Source organism: Myotis lucifugus, unplaced genomic scaffold (assembly GCF_000147115.1).
Source record: "Myotis lucifugus unplaced genomic scaffold, Myoluc2.0 scaffold_151, whole genome shotgun sequence".
Classification (NCBI taxonomy): domain Eukaryota; kingdom Metazoa; phylum Chordata; class Mammalia; order Chiroptera; family Vespertilionidae; genus Myotis; species Myotis lucifugus.
In genome coordinates, this window is record NW_005871199.1 from 2,520,184 (window position 1) to 2,539,591 (window position 19,408).

General features: G+C 43.2%; 1 protein-coding gene across 1 annotated transcript; it reads right to left on the reverse strand.

Annotated features, from left to right (window-relative positions):
- Window positions 1-13,468: 13,468 nt before the first annotated feature.
- Window positions 13,469-16,283, reverse strand: TCHHL1 (trichohyalin like 1). Its single transcript, XM_023759314.1, is given in 3 exon segments — window positions 13,469-13,686; window positions 13,689-15,705; window positions 16,146-16,283. Coding segments are annotated over 3 exon segments (2,373 nt in total).
- Window positions 16,284-19,408: the final 3,125 nt, after the last annotated feature.

Consider the following 19,408-nt stretch of genomic DNA (forward strand, 5'->3'; position numbering starts at 1 on the left):
CTTCCCTCTGAGATTCCGCAGTCAGTTCCATGCTTCTATGTCTCTGGATCTATTTTGTTCATCAGTTTATTTTGTTCATTAGATTCTACATATGAGTGAGATCACGTGATACTTGTCTTTCTTCGACTGGCTTATTTCACTTAGCATAATACTTTGTCGCTCCATGCTGTCTCAAAGAGTAAGAGATCGTTCTTTTTTACAGCTGCATAGTATTCCATGGTATAAATATACCACACCAGGCCCTCAGAGCCAGGGCGTTATGACAGTTTTGCAGGTGAGAAAGAGCTAGTTGGATTTGTTTTTAATGAGTGGGAAAGTCACATTTGTTTCACCAAATAGGCCTCTTTGCACAAAATCAGCTTAAAGATCAGGTATTTGCTCTCACACACACGGTGCATATTTACTAAAATGCTATGAATGAATTACTCTTCATTCTTTTTCCTATTTAGCCATAAGTTGGTTTTTAGGCCCACAATTGCAGCCCCAAATGTGTGTAACCTCTTCTGTCCCACAGACCTGTGGTGAACATTGGCCACGTTTCCCCACTTGAACCGCAGACTGTGGGATGGGCTCTTATCACAGTGTTTACACGACAGTCGACAGCGCTCTATGTGGGAACCTCCATTACCCCCCACCCCCATAAAACAAAACATTGTTGTAGCAGTAACTCCTGCTGTTAGTAAAATAGTGACTTGTATTATGTAATCAACTTTGTGAAGGAAAGAGATCTATTTTTTAAAAATATTTTTTTTATTGATTTCAGAGATAAAGGAAGAGGGAAAGATAGAAACATCAATGATGAGAATCATTGGTCAGCTGCTTCCTGCACACCCCTTCCTGGGGATGAAGCCCACAACCAGGGCATGTGCCCTTGACTGGAATCTCTATCCACTGAGCCAAACCGACTGGGGCAGGAAAGAGATATTTTTAATGGTTCCTTCCAGGTCAGAAATCCTCTGAGCCTGACACCCTCCAGAGGTGTAGTATGCTTGGAGCCTGCCTCTAATCTCTCAAAGTTCAGACTTGAAGCACTGTCGTCACCAGCTAATTTGTAGCTGCAGATTTAAATGTTGCTGAAATGTAGGTGGTTTCCTCTCAGTTGACTGCATTTTGCAAAGAGCCTGCCGAGGTGGCCTGTTCCTGGAACTGGCTTTCATGTCTCTGCACATCCTTTGCCCTGCAGCCCGGCAACAGTTGGGCTTATGTGGAACATCTGGGCCTTTGGCAGGAAGAGAACAATGTCTAGATTCCACAAGAGAGAATCTCTCCTCTCTCTCCTCCACTGATCGAATGTGGAGGCGACTTCCATTGTTTTCTGATTTATAAGACCAGACATCCCTGGGGCTTTGATCCCTCTGGGTTTTTATTATTTCAAAGCTTATGTTACTCAGGCCACTGAGACGCTCAGTTAAGTGTTTGTTGGGTGAATGGATGATTTTTATGTAGCGGCATCTTGGAGCTGATTCCACTTGAGATAAAGCAGCTGAAGCCCAGAGGGGTTGCAAGACCTGGTGAGGAGCAGGGGCAGGCTGAGCACTAGGTTTCTTGGCTTTACTGCAAATACTGGCTCATCTGAAAATTCAGCAGGGCAGCCCTTTCTTCCTGAGAGCTTTCCTGCCGGCCCTCCTGCCCTCACCCCATCCAGGGGAGCTGACCACTGTCTCCACAGTACCCTGCACAGATGTCCTCGACGGTGTCGGGCAGTTATTTATCTACACGTACATCTCTTTTTGCAGAGGCTGCCCGCTCCCTGAAGACAGAGGCCATATCTGACTTTGTAAAAAATCTGCAACCAATAGCACAGTTTTGGCTTCCAGTCTGTAAATCTCCTCTGACAGTAAATTTCAACCTTTCTGTTCTTCCTCTCTATGATCATACCTATCAAATCAAGTGCTTCAACACTTTATAGTAAAGAGTTTGCCTTAGACATTGTAGATATGTCTATATATGCACATTTTAATTTTCTCTCTTTAAGATAATTGTTATTATCTAAAAAGCAATATAGACTTATGCTGGGGTCCAGCCCCAGCGGGTCCAGGGGTCCTCAAAGGTGTGTACGGAGTCAGCGAAGAAGGAAGGACACAGAGGCAGCAGTGTTCAGTTGATCATCATAGCCAGGTTCTGTAGCCAGGTTCTGTCTAGGATCTTTGGCCAGGTTTTGTGCAGGATCTCCAGCCAGGTTCTGTCTCCAGGTTCTCTTGCCATGTTCTCTCTAGGTTCTCCAGCCAGGTTCTCCAGGTTCTCTAGCCAGGTTCTGTTTAGGATCTTTTGCCATGTTCTGTCGCTAGGTTCTGTCGCTAGGTTCTGTCTCTAGGTTCTGTCCCTAGGTTCTGTATTCTGCTGTCTTGTTACATCTGTATTTATACCAGTTGATTTTAATCCTATCAATTTCTATTCCAAAGGTTAGGGCGTTTCTTATCTCCATTCCAGGGAGTAAAGATTATGTAACTTAAGCGTGATTGTTCGTAGTTAAAGTGATTAACTACCCACCTGGCACTTAGTTAAGGGGTTTCACTCCCTCCCTAACTTCAGGGGAAAATCCCCACCTGGGGAAACAACCTTTCTCAGAGAGGTGACCTTGGCCAAAACACATAGCGCTAAGGGGAGCAAACACATTAAGAACAGTATGCTATATATGCCAGGTCCCTTGAAACACATGCTGTGCAGATGTTTCTTCCCTGCAGCGACTGTGTCAAGCAGCAAGGATGGACTGGCTCCTGGCAGACTTATTATTTAAAAATTTCCAATATACTGAAGTGAAAAGCAAAAGCTTCTTATCCCCCTCAGACCCACTGGCCTTTGTCATTTGTTTCTTGTGGTGTTTTCAGTGGTGGTTTTGATTTACATTTGAGGAGTCACACTGCATACACTCATTCACCACTTGTGTTGTTTTCACGTCATGATCTTTTTTGGACATTTTTTCATATATCAGTGCCTATATTTCCACCTCCTTCTTCTGAATGACTACATAGCATCCTGTAACACAGATACAAAATCACATATTGTAGGTTACAGATATATATATTTCTGGGAACACTAACAGTGGGCTTTTTATTGAAAGACAACTAGATAGTTTCATTTTCCCCCTAAGAAATATTCCAGAGCCCGGCTGGTGTGGCTCAGTGATTGAGCATCAGCCCAGGAACCAAGAGGCCACGGTTGGATTCCTGGTCAGGGCACATGCTCAAGTGGTGGGCTTAAGCCCAGTGTGGGGGTGCCGGAGGCAGCCGATTGATGATGTTTCTCTCTCATCGATGTTTCTATTCCTCTATCCCTCTCCCTTCCTTTCTCTTTGAAAATCAATTAAAAACAAACAAACAAACAAAAGAAATGTTCCAGAAATCCTACACATGCACAGGCATATCTGAGGAAACACTCTTGGAAGTAGAATCAATGGTTTCCAGAATACGAGCATTTACAATTTTGACAGATATTGCAAAATTGTCCCTCAAGAGTTAATAGTTTTTTTTTAATTAAAAGTTCAGTTACAATTGTCATTCAATAGTATATTAGTTTTAGGTTAGACACATATCACTTGCAAAGTGATCCCCCCATAAGCCTTGCACCTACCTGACACCATATGTAGTTATTACAACATTATTGACTATATTTCTAAGAGTTGATAGTTTTTGATAGAAAAGAAGTCACTTAGGCCTGTGAGTCAGCAAGTCTGCTGAGACACAAAACGTTGGTGGACACAAAGGAGTTAAATGCTGTGGTACATTCTTGTGTTTCAGCCCAAATTGGCAGCATCTCTGAAGCCTGTTACCTCAAACGTAGCTTTGGTTTCTGGGCTGCCTCCTTTAGCCGCCCTCTCCTTATTTCCCCCGCCCAGCCCACAGCTCCCCCCCTCCACATGAGTCTCTCCTCACCTAGTAAAATTTCCCTCCGTTGCTTAGTCACCCCTTGCAAACAAACGCAGCCAGGCCCAGGAACAGGAATTACCTGTTTCTCAGTACCTCCCGCTCTGAAACCCGCTGAGAGTTCCCAGTTATTACCCTGCCTGCCTGAGTGCGGCCTCCCCTTGTGGTTTGGTGGGCGTTGTTTAGAGGAAGAGAGAAAAGCAAATGCTCTTCTAGAGCCAGATGGTGTGAAGTTTAAGAGGGCAAATTTAAAACGCAAAAGAAAGCAGGTTTAAGAGGCTCACAGTGTGGGGATGGGAAGATTATTTAGTCCATAAATATTTATGGAGCTCCTAGCTCCTACCCTGTGTCAGTTCAATGCACCAAGGCACCCCGTGCATGCCTGTGGGGTGTTGGGCATAAGTGGGGGCAGGTGCCTGCCTGGGCCTCCTGTTCTGGTCCCACGTGCCAGGAGTAGAGAGGGACCTCTGTGTACTTGGGTCTCTGGATTTTATTTTTTAGGGAGAACGACCCTGTCCCTCCCCTCTAGGTCAGGCTAGTCATTAATAGATCTAGTTGCAGACAGAAAACCATAGTGGTTTTGATGGTCTCAGTGGAAAAAAATGATGTTTGTTCCTGTAGGATTTGGGGCCTGGAGCAGGGTAGAAGCTCAGGGCCACTACCCAGGAAGTGACTCAGGGACAAGCAATGTCTGAGTTCTGCTTATCGATCTTCAAGGAGAGCTTGTGGGGAGGTCCGAGGGTGGGTCCCTGAGTGGAGCTGCTAAGGGCTCACAGGACCCAGCTAAAAGCTCACAGGACCTAGCTGGGGGTGTGGTGTGGGTGTGGGTGGTGGTGGAGGTGATGGGGGTTGGGGGGTGGTTGGGAGAGTTTGGGGATGGGAGTAGGGTGAGGGTAGGGTGAAGGGATAGGGGGTAGGGTGAGGTGGTGGGGTTGTAGGGAGTGAGTGGAGTGGGGTGGTGGGCTAGAGATGGTGGGGTGGTGATGGAGTGGTGGGGTGGGATGGTGGGGTGGGGTGGTGAGGTGGTAGGGTGGTGATGGAGTGGTGGGCTGGGATGGTGGGCTGGGGTGGTGAGGTGGTAGGGTGGTGATGGAGTGGTGGGGTGGGGTTGTGCCTGTCTCTGTTAGGCTTTAGGCTCCACTTGACTTATGACCTAGGACACCTCAGTAGCCAGAACTCTGATTGAGAGAGAGAATACCACCTGTTGGCACAGATGTTTGGGGGCTATTAAAATGCCAGGAGGCCTGGCCCCAGAAGCTGCCAGAGGGAAGTGCTGTCATGGTACCTCATTCCCACCCCTACCTTCATTGCACACAATCCCAGAAGGCAGCAGCCCCTGGGACTTCAACTGTGGGGAGGACAGCAGGGGCTGGCGTTGCTGCGGGTGCACGCTGGTGGTGGGAGGGTGGGGCAGACACTCGTTCATTTCAGGTTTCTCAACTAAGGAAGTAGTTGTGGAATTGCAGGAATTTTATGAGGCCTTAAACCTTCAATATATCAGGAAAACTAATCATCAGCATCTACCATCTGGACCCAATACACCCTTCATCTATCATCTATCTATCTATCTATCTATCTTTGAATCATTTTATAATTTATAAAAGTAAAGACTAGAAATCTTACCATTTACAATAGTATGGATGGATCTAGAGGGTATTAGGCTAGGTGAAATAAATCAGAGAATGACAAATACCATATGATTCACTTATATGTGGAATCAAAGAACAAAAGAAATGAACAAAACAGAAACAGACACATTGACAGAGAACAGACTGATGGTTGCCAGAGGGAAGGGGTGTGGGGGGTTGGGTGTAAAGGTGAAGGGATTAAGAAGTACAAATTGGTAATTACAAAACAGTCATGGGGAACAGAGTTACATGAATAAATGGCAATAAATATGTACCTGTCAATCACTGCTTTAAATATAAGTGGCTTAAATGCTCCAGTCAAATGGATAAGAAAGAAAGACCCATAAATATGCTGCCTAGAAGAGACCCACCTCAGAACGAAAGATGCACACAGACTGAAAGTGAAGAGATGGAAATGAAGACCTGTCAGCACTTCCTGCCCTACAACCTCAATTACAGATGAACATGAGAGGGTAGAATCTTCCATCCATTTGAAACTCCATGAAGGAAAACAGGACTTAAACTCACTGTCAGCCCCTGGGCCAGGGCAGTGAAGTGGGGTCCTTTCCCCAGTCCCTGTTGCCTAAAGATGGATCTACTTGGGACATTGCAGTCAGTCACCACAAGGTGGCGGACAAGCCCCAGGCATGAGGTTCTGAGGCCCACACACCTCCAGGACCTGCTGTAGTGTGGTGAGGACACAGACTCCGTGGAACATCTGGAGGAGGGTGTGATCCCACATACCGAGAGAAGTTAGGATTCATTCATTAGGGTAACAACATCTATTGACTGAGTGCTTACAATGGCCAGATGTAGGGAAGGTGGGTGGAGAGTAAGACAGGGACAGTTTGTGGTCCAGTGGAGTTAGCACAGCTGTGTGGTCAGTGAAAAGGGAAAGCTCCCTGCTGTGTCCATAGTCGTGGTACAGATGGCAGGAGACCACCAGGTCATTTCACGGTGTCAAGTCCACTATGGGAGAAGCCTGGTGATCAGAGAGGTCACTGCTGCGGGTGGCTACCTGGTGCCCATTCTGATTCTCCCTGCTGTGCAACCTCAGACAACTTACACAATCTCTCTGAGCCTCAGCAGCAAGATCAGGTGGTCATCACCTCCTGTGTGTGTCACGGGGATACCGTGCGGCTCAAGGAAACTGTATTGTGGTGTCTTTTAAGATCAGCTGAGGAAAAGCCCTGTACAAATCCCAGTTATTACATTTATTATGGAGTTCAGTGTGATTAACCAGGAAGCATTTTTCCATCTGATGAGGCTTCTTTAAATACACTTAGGCCAGTAATTACAGAAATTTGACTTTGCCAAACACCTTCACAATCACTGGTTCACAACTGGGATACAAGGTGGACTCCGAGATCCCTGATACATTCTTGCTCAGCTCAGTCAAGCTTTTGTTGATCAGAAAATAGGAAAAAAACACACCCAGAAAACTCTTGTTCTTTGTGTCTTTCTTGTAAGAAGATAATAAACCCAGTGACTAAAGAATAATTACATTTAACCAACTTTCCTTATGTATCAAGACCTATTTCTGAAACTATGATTGTTAAGGACTTTATTTTAATTTTTTAAAATATATTTTTATTGATTTCAGAGAGGAAGGGAGAGGGAGATAGAAATATCAATGATGAGAGAGAATAGAATCATTCTATTCTTCTTCTTAAGTGTTAAGTCCTTAAGAAGAAGAATAGAATTTGATCTCCATGCTCAATTAGCTTACAATATAAATGAGGAGACCAGACATCCCTACAAAACAATGGGAGAATATGCAGATGAGGGATGAAGGTCTCATCACAAAAAAGATAGAATTCTTCCATAGGTGCCTGCAGGCACATGCTGCCTGAAGGGGCAATTAGGGTCACAAAGACTTTAAGGCTGTTCTGGAATCCTCAGTAATTGATTATTGACTGGGTCATCAATGACGGCAACTCCTGGCCGGAGTCACATTGACCTTAAGAACAGAATGGATTTGGGTCCTTTATGTGAAACTCTAGGTCCTGCTTGTAGGAGTGTGGCATCTCTGACTGATATCTCAACATTTGTGGACCTTCCTTCCTTCATCCTAATCTAGATTCTGAAAAACATATTCCTGCCATTAAGAGTAAAATTGAAAACACAAATTACTGTATAGAAACCAAAGTATGTCTTTATTCACTGTTTATAATCTTTGAGAGGAAGAGAAGACTTACATTTCCCCCTTTTAATCTATTTATTTAAAGCCTCTTCAGGTAGATTTGAAGCTTCTGACAATAAGACACATAGACAATAAACTAGTAAAATAAAAAAATAGGAAAAAGGAAAATTCAAATGCACCAACTATAAGGATCAACACAACCACTGTTACTACACTTCAAACTTTCTGGCTGCAGTTCCCAAAAGAAAACATCAGTTATATGGTCCTTATGAGAGGAAAGCAAGATGTCATTTTTAAATTTTTTTATGAAGAAAGATAGCATTTCTTAGAATTAAATTTTAATTCTTAAGGTGCGCACCTCATGGTGAAATGGACAAAATTCTCAACAGTGTTTTGGCAACCAAACCAGTGGTGAATTTCACACGTCTCTTTTGTGTAACAAAAACTGAAGATGTGAATGGGGAATTATTATTTCAAAAATTGGGTAGGTGACTTTAAAACATATCTCAGTGAAGGCGATTCTGAAGCAGAGACAAATGTAGTCCCCCTATGTGGCTTTCTTGTGATTTTGTGCAGGCCAGGGAGAGAATTTAGGCTACTGGAGGAGTGGAGGTCTATGCGTCCTACACAGTCTGTGAACAGCGCTCCCCAGCGGGAGTGTGAGGTTGTCCTCCCTGATGAGCACAGCCTGCTGGTGCTCCCTCAGCTCTGCCAAGGAGGGTGGGTCTTCAGACTCTACAAACCAGAGGAGTGGGTGTCAGGCAGAGGGACATTATGAAAACGGAGGCACTGACGCTTCTCGCCTGGATAGAGGACTGCACATCTCTGCATAGAGATGGGCCACGATGGCGATCTTTCTCTTCATTAGAATCCCTGACTAACCCACTCTGTGTAATGTGTCAGGAATGATGGAACGTCGGTGTGCACTCTCAGGGATCATGGGCATTAGAGGTAAGTTTGAGGTGGTTCCGATTGACTTTGGGAAACTGGCCTCTACCTGCCCGATTTGGAGGCTTTGATCCGGGGCCACTATTCAGTGCATCGGCATCTTCAGTGGATGTGTCACAATCCCTGCAGCACCCAGCCGCGATCACTGACTCAGCATGGTGTCTCCCAGGGGTGGGGAAGCTGGGCTGGAAGGAAAAGGAGGCCTTCGTGCAGCTGTTTTCTTCAGGCTGCTCCATCTTCTCGTGTGTGTCCTGTTTACATTTATGGACCCAGAACCTGAATGTTCTCTCAGGGATCTAACAAGAAGTAAGGGGATGTATCCTTTGCCCAGAGGGCCAACATCAGAGATCTGGATGGTGCTAAGATTGTGAACTCATGAGGCCAGTGACCTAGCCCTGGCTCTGGCAGCTGACACAAGGCTATTGGTACCCCTCTTGTGCCACAAAATGGAGGACCCTGTCCCTGCCCCGCACGGGACAGAATAGCAGTGGGCCATGTGCCCTATGATGTATATGCTTAAGCAGAACAATGGAGTCCACAGTGAGTCTGAAATAGAGAAAAATATTTTCATAGAAGGTGAGGTTGCCACAGGCTGCCTGAGCTCTTCCACTCTTAGTGAGAGAAAGTTCCTAGGCCCAAGGTCCATTCTGTGCGGCCAAGTGTGAAGGAAAACCCCTATTCTGTAAAACTACTGTTTGGAATTCTCTGCTATTCTTTGGACGGCCTCTTATTCTGAAAAAGTAACTTTGCTTTCTAGCCTGCTTGAATAGTGGGGGAGATAAACTTAGCTGTCTGACCTTGTAGGCCAGAGACTAGATACACCCAATGCCATGCCAGGTGCATTTTTTAATTGGATAGAACTGTATAGATTTCAAGGCCGCCACCAGCAAGCACACAAAGGGCTGGCTCTTCTATAAAAAGGGAAGTTCTGCTTGTAGCTTTGCTTAGATTTGGATTCATTTCCCTAGGCCCGCCGCGGTGAATAACGTGTAACTCCAGACTCTCAGAGCTCTGTTTGGTTCTGGTCCGGTTTTTCTGTAACACAAGTATATGTCGAAGACTGTATGCAGGAGCTTGCCTTTCCCAACAAGCGCTAAGTGACGTTGGGCAAGCCGCTTCCCTTTTCTGGGTCTTACTCATCCCTCCTGCAGACAATGAGTTGACCCCCCTCTTCTGAAGTGGTTCCTAAACCATGTCCAGGACTAGTTGGCGAACTTCCTGAGATTTTTATGCAACATTTTTAGCAGATACACAAACTAAAGCTCAGAGAGGTTAAGTAACTTGCCCAAGGATGCACTGTAAGTGAGTGGCAGACCTAGGATTGATTATAACCTGGGCACAGTCTGACTCCTGGATCCATGTTTTTAGTATTACGCTACTCTGCCTTTATTCCTCATTTCCTCACTTAAATACTTCGCTCCTGGCATTTTTGAGGACCAAGCATGAATTTTTGTTCACCATTGTCATAATAACTAGTCCAAGTAATGCTCCTGGAATGATAGAGATACACGTTCAAGTGCTTTGTGGGGCATTGATTTCCAAGGGTTGAGAGGGTAGACTCAACCCTCCCAACCCAGCTGTCCTATTCAAAATCAGTCATGAAGACAACACCACTTTTCTCAGGCCCCTCAATTTAAATTAGATCTCCCTGTTGGTTTTTTCTCATAGCACTTACCATAGTTTGTAATTATGTATTAAATTTTTTTAAAATGATTATCTTCCTTCATCAGACTGTATTCTCTCTGAGGTGAAGAATTATATCTGTTTTGTTCATCATTATACACCCTGTATGCATAGTTCAGTAGCTGGTCAAATGTTGAATTAATAGATTAAGTGCCTCCCCTGGATTTGATATGACTTGAGGCCCAATGGTAAATAGTAAACACACGTGTATTGAGTACTTACTAATGCTAGGCAGGTTACTGGGCACTTTCATGTATATTACTCCATTTATTCCTTTTAAACAAACTTTTTATTATTGAGGTATAATCTCCAGATCTTAAGTGTACATTTGATGAATGATCACAAAATAGACACTCCCCCAAACCACCACCTCAATAAAAAAGTCTGTTTCTTGCCCATACTCTCTCTCTTCTCTAGTGGTACCATTATCCTGACTTCTAGTAACATAGACTATTTTCTTTTTTCTGTTTGAATTTTATATAAGTGCAATCACTCTGTATAAATTCTGTTGTGTGTGGCTTTATTTTGCTCAACATCATGCTTATCTAGTTCTTCGATGTTGCTGTGTGTGGCTGTAGTTCTCATTGCTATATAATAGGCCATTATGTGACTATACTACAAATTATCGGTCCATTCCCAGTTGATGGGCCTGTGGGCTATTTATCTTTGTATGCTCCTATGAATATTTTTGACCATGCCTTTTGGTGCCTTTCTGTTGGGTTATATATCTGAGGTGAAATTACTTGGTCATAGGGTTTGCTTTAGTAGATATTGCCCTATAGTTCTCCAAAATAATTAATATATCAATTTATGCTCCTGCAGCCAGTGTGACAGTTCTACTTGATCTTCTTCTTTGCACACTTGATATTATCACTTTTTAATTTCAGACACTTGGTATGTCCTCACTGTGATTTGTTTTGCATTTACCTAATATCTAATGAGATTGAGTGCCTTTTCATCAGCTTTTTTGATGTCCTCTTTTCTGAAGTGCCTATTCATGTCTTTTACTTAAAAAAATTTTTTTTTAGAAATTAGCCCCCCCCCCACATTGACTTATAGGCATTCTTTGTATATTCTGGGTACTAGTTTTATTTTTAATTTTTTAATTCTACATAATAACCCTGTGGTTTGTTATAATGACATTTTACACAGGCAGATGTTGAGGTCAGAGAGTGTAAGTTGGGGAAATAACACTCAAAGAACAATTAGTGAGTAGTACCAGCCAGTAAGCATTAATATATTTATCTGGGTGGTGCAGGCTATGAATGTGATGTAGTTGTTAAAAGATCAGTGAGCTTGTGGGAAGAGGCAGGACTTTAAGGACAGGTATGATTGAGGAAGCAGAGAGGATTTTGAAACACTTTTCAGGGAAGGTGAAAAGTGCAGAAGCATGGAGTTGGAAGCAATAATATGATGAACACCTTGGCTTTGAATAGTTCTTTGCAGTACTTTAGAGTTGTATTCTTCACGAGGGCAGGGACATGCCTTTTCCATTCACCAGGGCATGTCCAGTGCCCACCAGTGTCTGGCACATAGCAAGTGCTTAATAAATATGTTTAAGTGAAATAGTTGAATGAAATTGGTCCCAACCATGTTCCTGCCAACATTGTAAGATAGGATTTAAATGATCAAGGTCAGGGTTAAAAGACAATTAGATGACCAACCCGATGCTCTTAGTAAGAGTGCTACATTTCTAAATTGTAATTAAAGGGATATTATAGAGAGTTTGATCAATTTAGACTCAATGTGGTATGTAGGAAAGTGGAGTCTGTCACAGAGAGGTCTTGAACCCAGAGATGAAACAATGACTTGCAAAATTCTCCAGTGATTAAATGAGGAATTGACTGGAAGCAGGGGGACCAGCTAAGAGGCTATTACCATGATATTGGTACTTATTCACTTATTCATTAAACATTTATTGCAGTGATAGTATATATCTGATGCTGTGCTCCATACTAATGCAGAATAGCAAGACATGTAAGTGGTGAACCTTGGCATCAAGGAGCTTATGGTCTGAGTGGAGAGCTAAGACAAACACACAAATAACTGTAATTCAAGGAAGAAAAAAAAGGCCTAAGTAGAAACTATGGAGTTGGCAGGACAACATCTGTTTTGCAGGGGCCATCAGGAAAGGTTAAAGTAGTATTCTATAGCAGCACTTCTGCCTGCCTCTGCCTTCCTGCTCAAAATAATCTCAGATATCTCCATAACTTCAAATAATTGTGATATCTAGCACCCAATTAAAGTAGATTTATGACTTTCTTTACTAATGTCCAGTTGCAACTAAATCTATGCTACATATTCATTCATTCATTTATTCATTCAACAAACTTTTATTAAATCCCACTCCTTACCCAGCCTTTTCATAGCTTCTGGCTCAAATAAGCAATCAGAATAATTATAAAGAGGAAAGAGAATACAAATCTAAAGTGTGCTTGGTTCCACACGAAGATCTTATAATCAACCATCCACTAAGTCTACAAAATGTTTACCCATATGGTTTGCTAAGGGCATTGTATTAAAATTAACAATTAAACAATCTGATGATCAAATACCTTTTCTTGGTTCATTTTTCCCCCTTTATTTTCCATCAAGCCTTAAAGACATTGATCAGAAACAAAAACAATGTTAGCAATTTCTGTATTCTTAAAAGAACTATAATTACAGGATGATGCTCTCAGAACTTAATTATGACACAGAAAAGGAATAAAGTAGTTATCACAGGTTTCCTGAAGCCAAAATACCCCATTTCCCATTGTATTCTTCTTTTGAGTAATGATATTTTATGATGATAAGATAGTATTGTAGAGTCACATATGTCCTATTGCCACATTTTAAAAAGCCAATTAATCAATTAAAGAAATTGGCACCTGTTAAAAATATGAAGGGGATTTTTCCATTTTTAGTGACAGGTAAATAGTGATAAATTATCTTTTGACAAAGTCCATTTTAGCACTTGGCAATAGCATCATGTGATAGGATGTTTGTTCGGTGTGACATTTCTTTGGTAGTAGCTCTCACTGCTGAATACTTTGTTATTTGCTCTTGTAAAAACTTAGGAAGGAAATTTAAAAGATTATTAATCTGCATCTGAGTGTGTACATGTGTGTGTTGAGGGTGATCAAGAGGAAAGAAGTTCGGGACATGTTGAGATGTACGAAGTTCTCCTGGGATAATGATAAGGATTCATTGCTTTGTGGTGTTCACCTTCCTTTGTGGTCTTGTTCCTCTCTCTGAGGGTGGCCTTGCTCATCTTCCAAGGCCTGGGGAGCTGATGTTTGTTGTGCGTCAGCAGAATCCTTACCAGGCAGAAGCTCCCTGGTGTACTATTGTAATGCTTAGCTGTTATTGGAAAAGATAGGAAAATCTGAGATCTCATTGCTGAGCTGGTGACTGCAGAGGCTTATACCCTGGCTGTCTAAGCTTGATTTTGATGCTCCTCTTTGGTTATGTCTGTTTGCTGCAGAATCTCCTGCAGGTACTTGTACAGTGGACTGGAATAGACTGTACTGCTCTCTGCTGAATAGGACCCTTCGTTTCTCTGAGTCTTCTCTTCAAGGCCTGACTCAGGGACTGGATTTTGTTCTCCTGCCAGCTCTTGGGGGCTTTTATCCTCTTCCTCTAATGTGAGAAGTTTCTCGGTTTCAAGGTGTGTCTGTGCCTCTGGGGGTTCACTGGGCTCCACAGCTGGACCTGGGCCTTTAGTCCCCGAGCCCTGAATCTTGTGCTCTTTGCCTTCAGGCGGTTCTTGTTCCTCTGTGAGCTGCTCATCCTCTCCTCCGACTGCCTCCTGAGTTCTGTTTTTCTCACCCAGTGCTACCTGTTTCTGGGTGTCTGGGTTATTATTGTGACTTCCTTGCACAGACTCTTCGTGTGAGTCTACTTGACTCTGGGGATCCCCTTGCATAGGCGGGTCACTTGTCTCTGAGCTGCTGTCACCATCCTCCGGAGTCAGGCTGTTGGGGGTTTCAGAAGACCCTTTATCCGTCTGTGTGACTGTTGGCTCCTGATCTTCCCCCTGGGAACCATCCTCCTCCTTGACAAGCTTGTCTTGAGTCTTGGTGACTCTCTTATTTTCTCCTCCAGACTTGTTCTCAAGTGGTGACAACTCCCCTATTCTTTCTCTTGCTCCTGCTGTAGGGGCATTTTTGCTGCTCACAAGTGCTTCTGCTGTCCCTTCCTCTGCGTGTCTTGCCTCTTCTCCTGGGGTGACTGCTGCTTCAATTTCAGGATGATTCTGGTCTCCTCCTTCTGAGCTTAACTCCTGTGTCTTAGAACCTTCTCCAGCATCCCTTTCCTGGAGTTCCCATCCGGGATACTTGCCATCCTGTGCTTCCTCTTCTTCCTCTTCCAGGGCTGGTGGCTGAGACTTTCTTTTGCTTTCTTCCCTCCCTACTATTTCATGGGCCTCGGGGCCTCTCCCCTCTTTCTTTTCAGTTCTAACATCAGGTGTTCCTGAAACATTTCTGCTATCATCGTGGACTGACAAGTTGTTTGTTTCATGTTCTTTTTCTTGTGCTGGGGGTTCTTGGGTCTCAGGTGTTCTGCCATCACCCTCTGGTTCAGCTGCGTTCTTTGTCTCCAGTGGTGTCCTGTCAGCATTGTTTCCTGGCTCTTGGGTCTCAGCTGTTCTCCTGTCATCCTTGGAATCAGTCTGTTCTGGCAGGTCTGTGTCCTCGGAACTCAGTTTATCTTTTCCTTGTAGCGGCTGTTCTTGTGCATGAGAGTGTTCCTTAACAACCTTTTCTGCTGCAACTCTCTGATCTTCAGGTAGTCTCTGTGTTGTTTCTTCTGATGGAGAACTTTGGGTTCCCAAGTTCTCTTCCTGTTCTCCAATCTGATCTCTTGTCTTAGTGTCACTTTGCTCCCTGGCTGGTTTATCTTCTTCCTTGGGAATCTCCTTATCCTGTCCCTCTTCCCCCTTTGTGGGACTGCCCTTCTGTTCTGATCCTGCTGTTGGCTTATTGGTCTCATTTTCAGCCCCTTTGTCTCCTGTTGACGCTACACCTTGGGTCACTTCCTGACTCTGTCCATCTCCTTCCAGGTGTTGGTTCTTAGGGTCATTGTGCCCAGATGTTTCTCCTGGCAGTTTGTGAGTCTTGGTGTCTCCCTGTGGTTCCACCCTGTTGTGTCCTCTTTCCTCAGGGCTGAGCTGAGCTGATGACACTATTCCCAAAGGAAGCACTAATTTATCTTGAGCTGGTGGAGTTGCCTCTGTGGGCTGGCCAGTTCTGCTGGTTGCCTGGAGATTCATATCATCTGGCTTCTCTTCTGGCTTAGACCCTTGTCTAGGTTCTGAATTTAGTAATGATTGTATGTCAAGATAATGGAGGTTCAACAAGTTGAAGATTGTAAGAACAAATTCATCAAAAGCGATGGTGCCATCACTGTCAATAGTCAGAAGATTCAAGTTTCTTTCTACAGCATGAATGACACGTGGCTGCATGAAAACACAGTGAGAGATCAGCCTATTTACAAGGAGTCAAGTGTGTTGAGTGTCTACATGTTTCCCAAGAATATTCATTTTTTTAGCCCTATTCTTCAGGCACTTGTGAGAGTTCCCAAAATAGTAAGAATTTTTTTATTCTGGATGCCATTTTTCATGAGAGAGCAAAGAAGCATTTACATCACTTATGAGTTGCATTTAAATATGTCCTAGTTCAGGATTCCTCTCAAAAGCTTAGTTTTGAGCTAAGCAATATTGGCTAAGCAATTGCACAGAGTAGGGAGCTGAGAATGAAAAAAGTTGTTCAAAGGCAGTGAGTGCTGAGAGCTGGTAGCCAGGTGTAAAACAGGCAGGGATCACTTATGCCCGTCCTGCTTGGATTATGGAGAAAGGGCAAGTGGAGAAGGATTTGTACAGCTCTGTGAGCACCGTACCTGAAGAATGTCCTCAAACTCTCCCTGGATGAGCCTTTTCAGCTCTCTGCAGGTCAACGTCACTTCATCACCGTCTTCCCTGGCATACTTGTGGAATGTCTCGATTACACAGAGGACATCTCTCAGGAGCCGAGGCATCTTGACAAACTCAGGAGACTCTGAGAAAGGACAAACAAAGCAGATCTTCTAGGATGGGTCCTTCAGGGAGGAGATAACAAGATCATCGTTCTTTCTGACTCTGTCCCAGCTTCGCTGGCATTATCTGCTCTATTCTGTATCTTAAAATATTGTATTTGAACTTCAGGGGTGATTTAGTTTTGTACCAGGTAATGTGGTGAAATCAGATCTAGCACAGGTAAATATTAGAAGAGACACTTCACCCTGTCCTTCGGAAAACAGCAACACCCATATGTTCAGAAAAGGCTTTATTGCAAAAGGAGGGTGGAAAAAGAACTCAAATGTAAGTGCTAAAATACACAAATAAAACCAGCCGAAACCGGTTTGGCTCAGTGGATAGAGAGTCGGCCTGCAGACTGAAGGGTCCCGTGTTCGATTCCGGTCAAGGCATGTACCTGTGTTACGGGCACATCCCCAGTGGGAGATGTGCAGGAGGCAGCTAATCGATGTTTCTCTCTCGTCGATGTTTCTGACTCTCTATCTCTCTCCCTTCCTCTCTGTGGAAAATCAATAAAATATATTAAAAAAAACAAAAAACCAAATCAACAGAGTGAGACCAATCCTTCCAGCCTCATCTAACAGTGCCCACCTGTTTTCCTCCCACCTTGACTCAGTCTAACTCCTCTGTAACTTATGAAGTTAGAAAAGCTTTTAGAGGAAAGAGAAGTAAATCAACTGCTATGTATGCAGGCCAAAGCAACTTTTATTATTATTTATTTTTATTTTTATTTTTTAACCAAGAAGACATGGCTCAGGGGCTCAGGGAACTTACTGGTAAAATAGAGTCCTGACTTTCCCCTCTCCCCCCATCAATCCCCATCATTTAAATAACTCTGCATTTTTATTTTAATATAGGTCTGAGTTCTGTGTCTTGTTAAATAATATTCATGCCTAGGTCATACAAACAGTTTATATTTTTTTAAAACAGAAAATGATCAAAGAAGTTCTGGAAGCAAGGGATGCATTTGGGTGGCTGGATATCCCCCCCCCCCCATTTAGTATCATCAATAGTGCTTCTTCTGAAATCCTTATATAATCTCACAAAGAAGCAAAGCAGTAGCTCAAGAGATACTCATAGAGACTTACCTTGTTCAGGAGTGACAACAAGTGGGATGCGGGTCAGCTGGTTGTGAGCTGACAGCAGGCACTGAAACCTTTTATTGAGCCTCTAATTGCACAGTTTGGAAGGAGACACCCTCTGGGTCTAATGCCCTGATTCATCACCACCAACTCCCCTCTTTCTCTGCTGCCAGCTTGTCTTACTTTTATTTCTTTCTTTAGGCAGATTCAGTTAAATCTTGGTTTCAGACTCATCCAAAGGAAGGGGAAAAGGTATCTTGGTTCACTTACTGACTTTATGAGAGATCTTTGGGGGTGGTGATGGCTTTTTTTTTTTAAACCTAAGGACACAATTACATTTCTGTTTGATAAATCATAGGCTGGCCGGAGCCTCAGAAGTCATCTGATTGGTCTTTCTACTCAGGATGGACTGAATTTGACCCAGCCCAGATGGATGGGTGTCAATCATGTGTTTAAAAATAGAGGCCCTTTTTAACCATGTGACAAAAGTGGAGATACCAGTTGATTCAGGTGTTTCAATGCTCTGCTCTCCTTGCTTAGAGGCAGAGTTAGGGGGGGAAAAATCTCGGCTGGGATGTGCAGCACTTTGCTTACCTTAGATGTGCTATTTTAAAAATGTGATTGATATCTGCACTTTAAAGGCATTTTTATAATCCAAGGAGCTTAGAAATGAGCATCTATTTAACTGTGTTCTTGCTGTAAAGGGGAAAGGGAGACAGAAACTTTCAAGCTGAGGACAGGTAGGAGTAAGCCCCCAGATGCTGAATTGGCAAATGTTTTTATTTCCTCCTAGAACTGGGTTCCTCTTAGAGGAGACTATATAACTAACAAGAGAATTAGAATCGCTTTCTGTTTTAGATATTTAAAAAGAGAATAGAGTATGTTTTAAAACATTCGTGCCAGCTTGTGAAAGGATGTAAGAAATAGATCCACGAAAACAAGTGTAAAAGATAGACCAAGATAATGGAAGGGTGAGGTTGGAGGTAATTTATTATATGAGAAGTCTGAGACTAAGGAAAGCATCGATATTGATCAGAATCTTGTTTTATCTTGCTGATAATCAAGGCAAGTATATAAGGGAACTGAATGTTGGGGGAGGGGGATCTACATTGACAGTTTCTGTCTAGAAACACATTTCTCAGCATGCCCCTAAAACTGGGGTGGGGAACCTTTTTCCTGCCAAAGGCCATTGGATATTTATAGCATCATTGGCTTAATATAATTCACTTAATATAAATTTATGTTGCTATGAAAAAAAGCTCCTAGGTTTATTGAATTTCAAGTCCCGCCAGCGGTGCCTTTGCAGGGCCAGACCAAATGATTTCATGTGGGGCCTAATATGGCCCAAGGGCCAGATGTTTCCCACCCCTGCCCTAAAAGGAAGACTTCTCCTGAGAATTGAGATTGGCATATAAAAGTCATTTTAATTCTCATCGGTCAACATCCCCTGAGAACCAACTATTTCTCAGTCACTGTACCAAGTACTGGGATGTTTAAAGTTGAGTAAGTTATGTCTCCCTGCCCTGGCGCTCACAGGTCAATCTCTTGAGAAATGATTGAAGGAAACTAAGTATGTTCAAGGCTGACTTGAAAAGAAAGACTCAGTGGTTGAGTGTTGATGTATGAACCAGGAGGTCAGCGTTCGGTTCCCTGTCAAGGCACATGCCCGGGTTGCGGGCTCCAACTCCAGTGTGGTGAGTGCAGGAGGCAGGTGATCAATGATTCTCTCTCATCATTGATATTTCTATCTCTCTATCCCTCTCTGAAATCAATAAAAATATATTTTAAAAAAAGAAAAGAAAGACTTAAAGAAGTTGTATATTCATATATTGAGGCCCCTTGTATAATAAACATATTCAGTGTATTTATGCTCACCTGAGGCCCTTGTACTAGGTGTACCGGTTACTAATGCGAATTTTGTAATCAAAGAAAACATGATAATTTCAAGAGAAACATCAGAAGTGCTTTATTCAAAGTAATGTCTATTGCTAGCTACCCATTTCCTC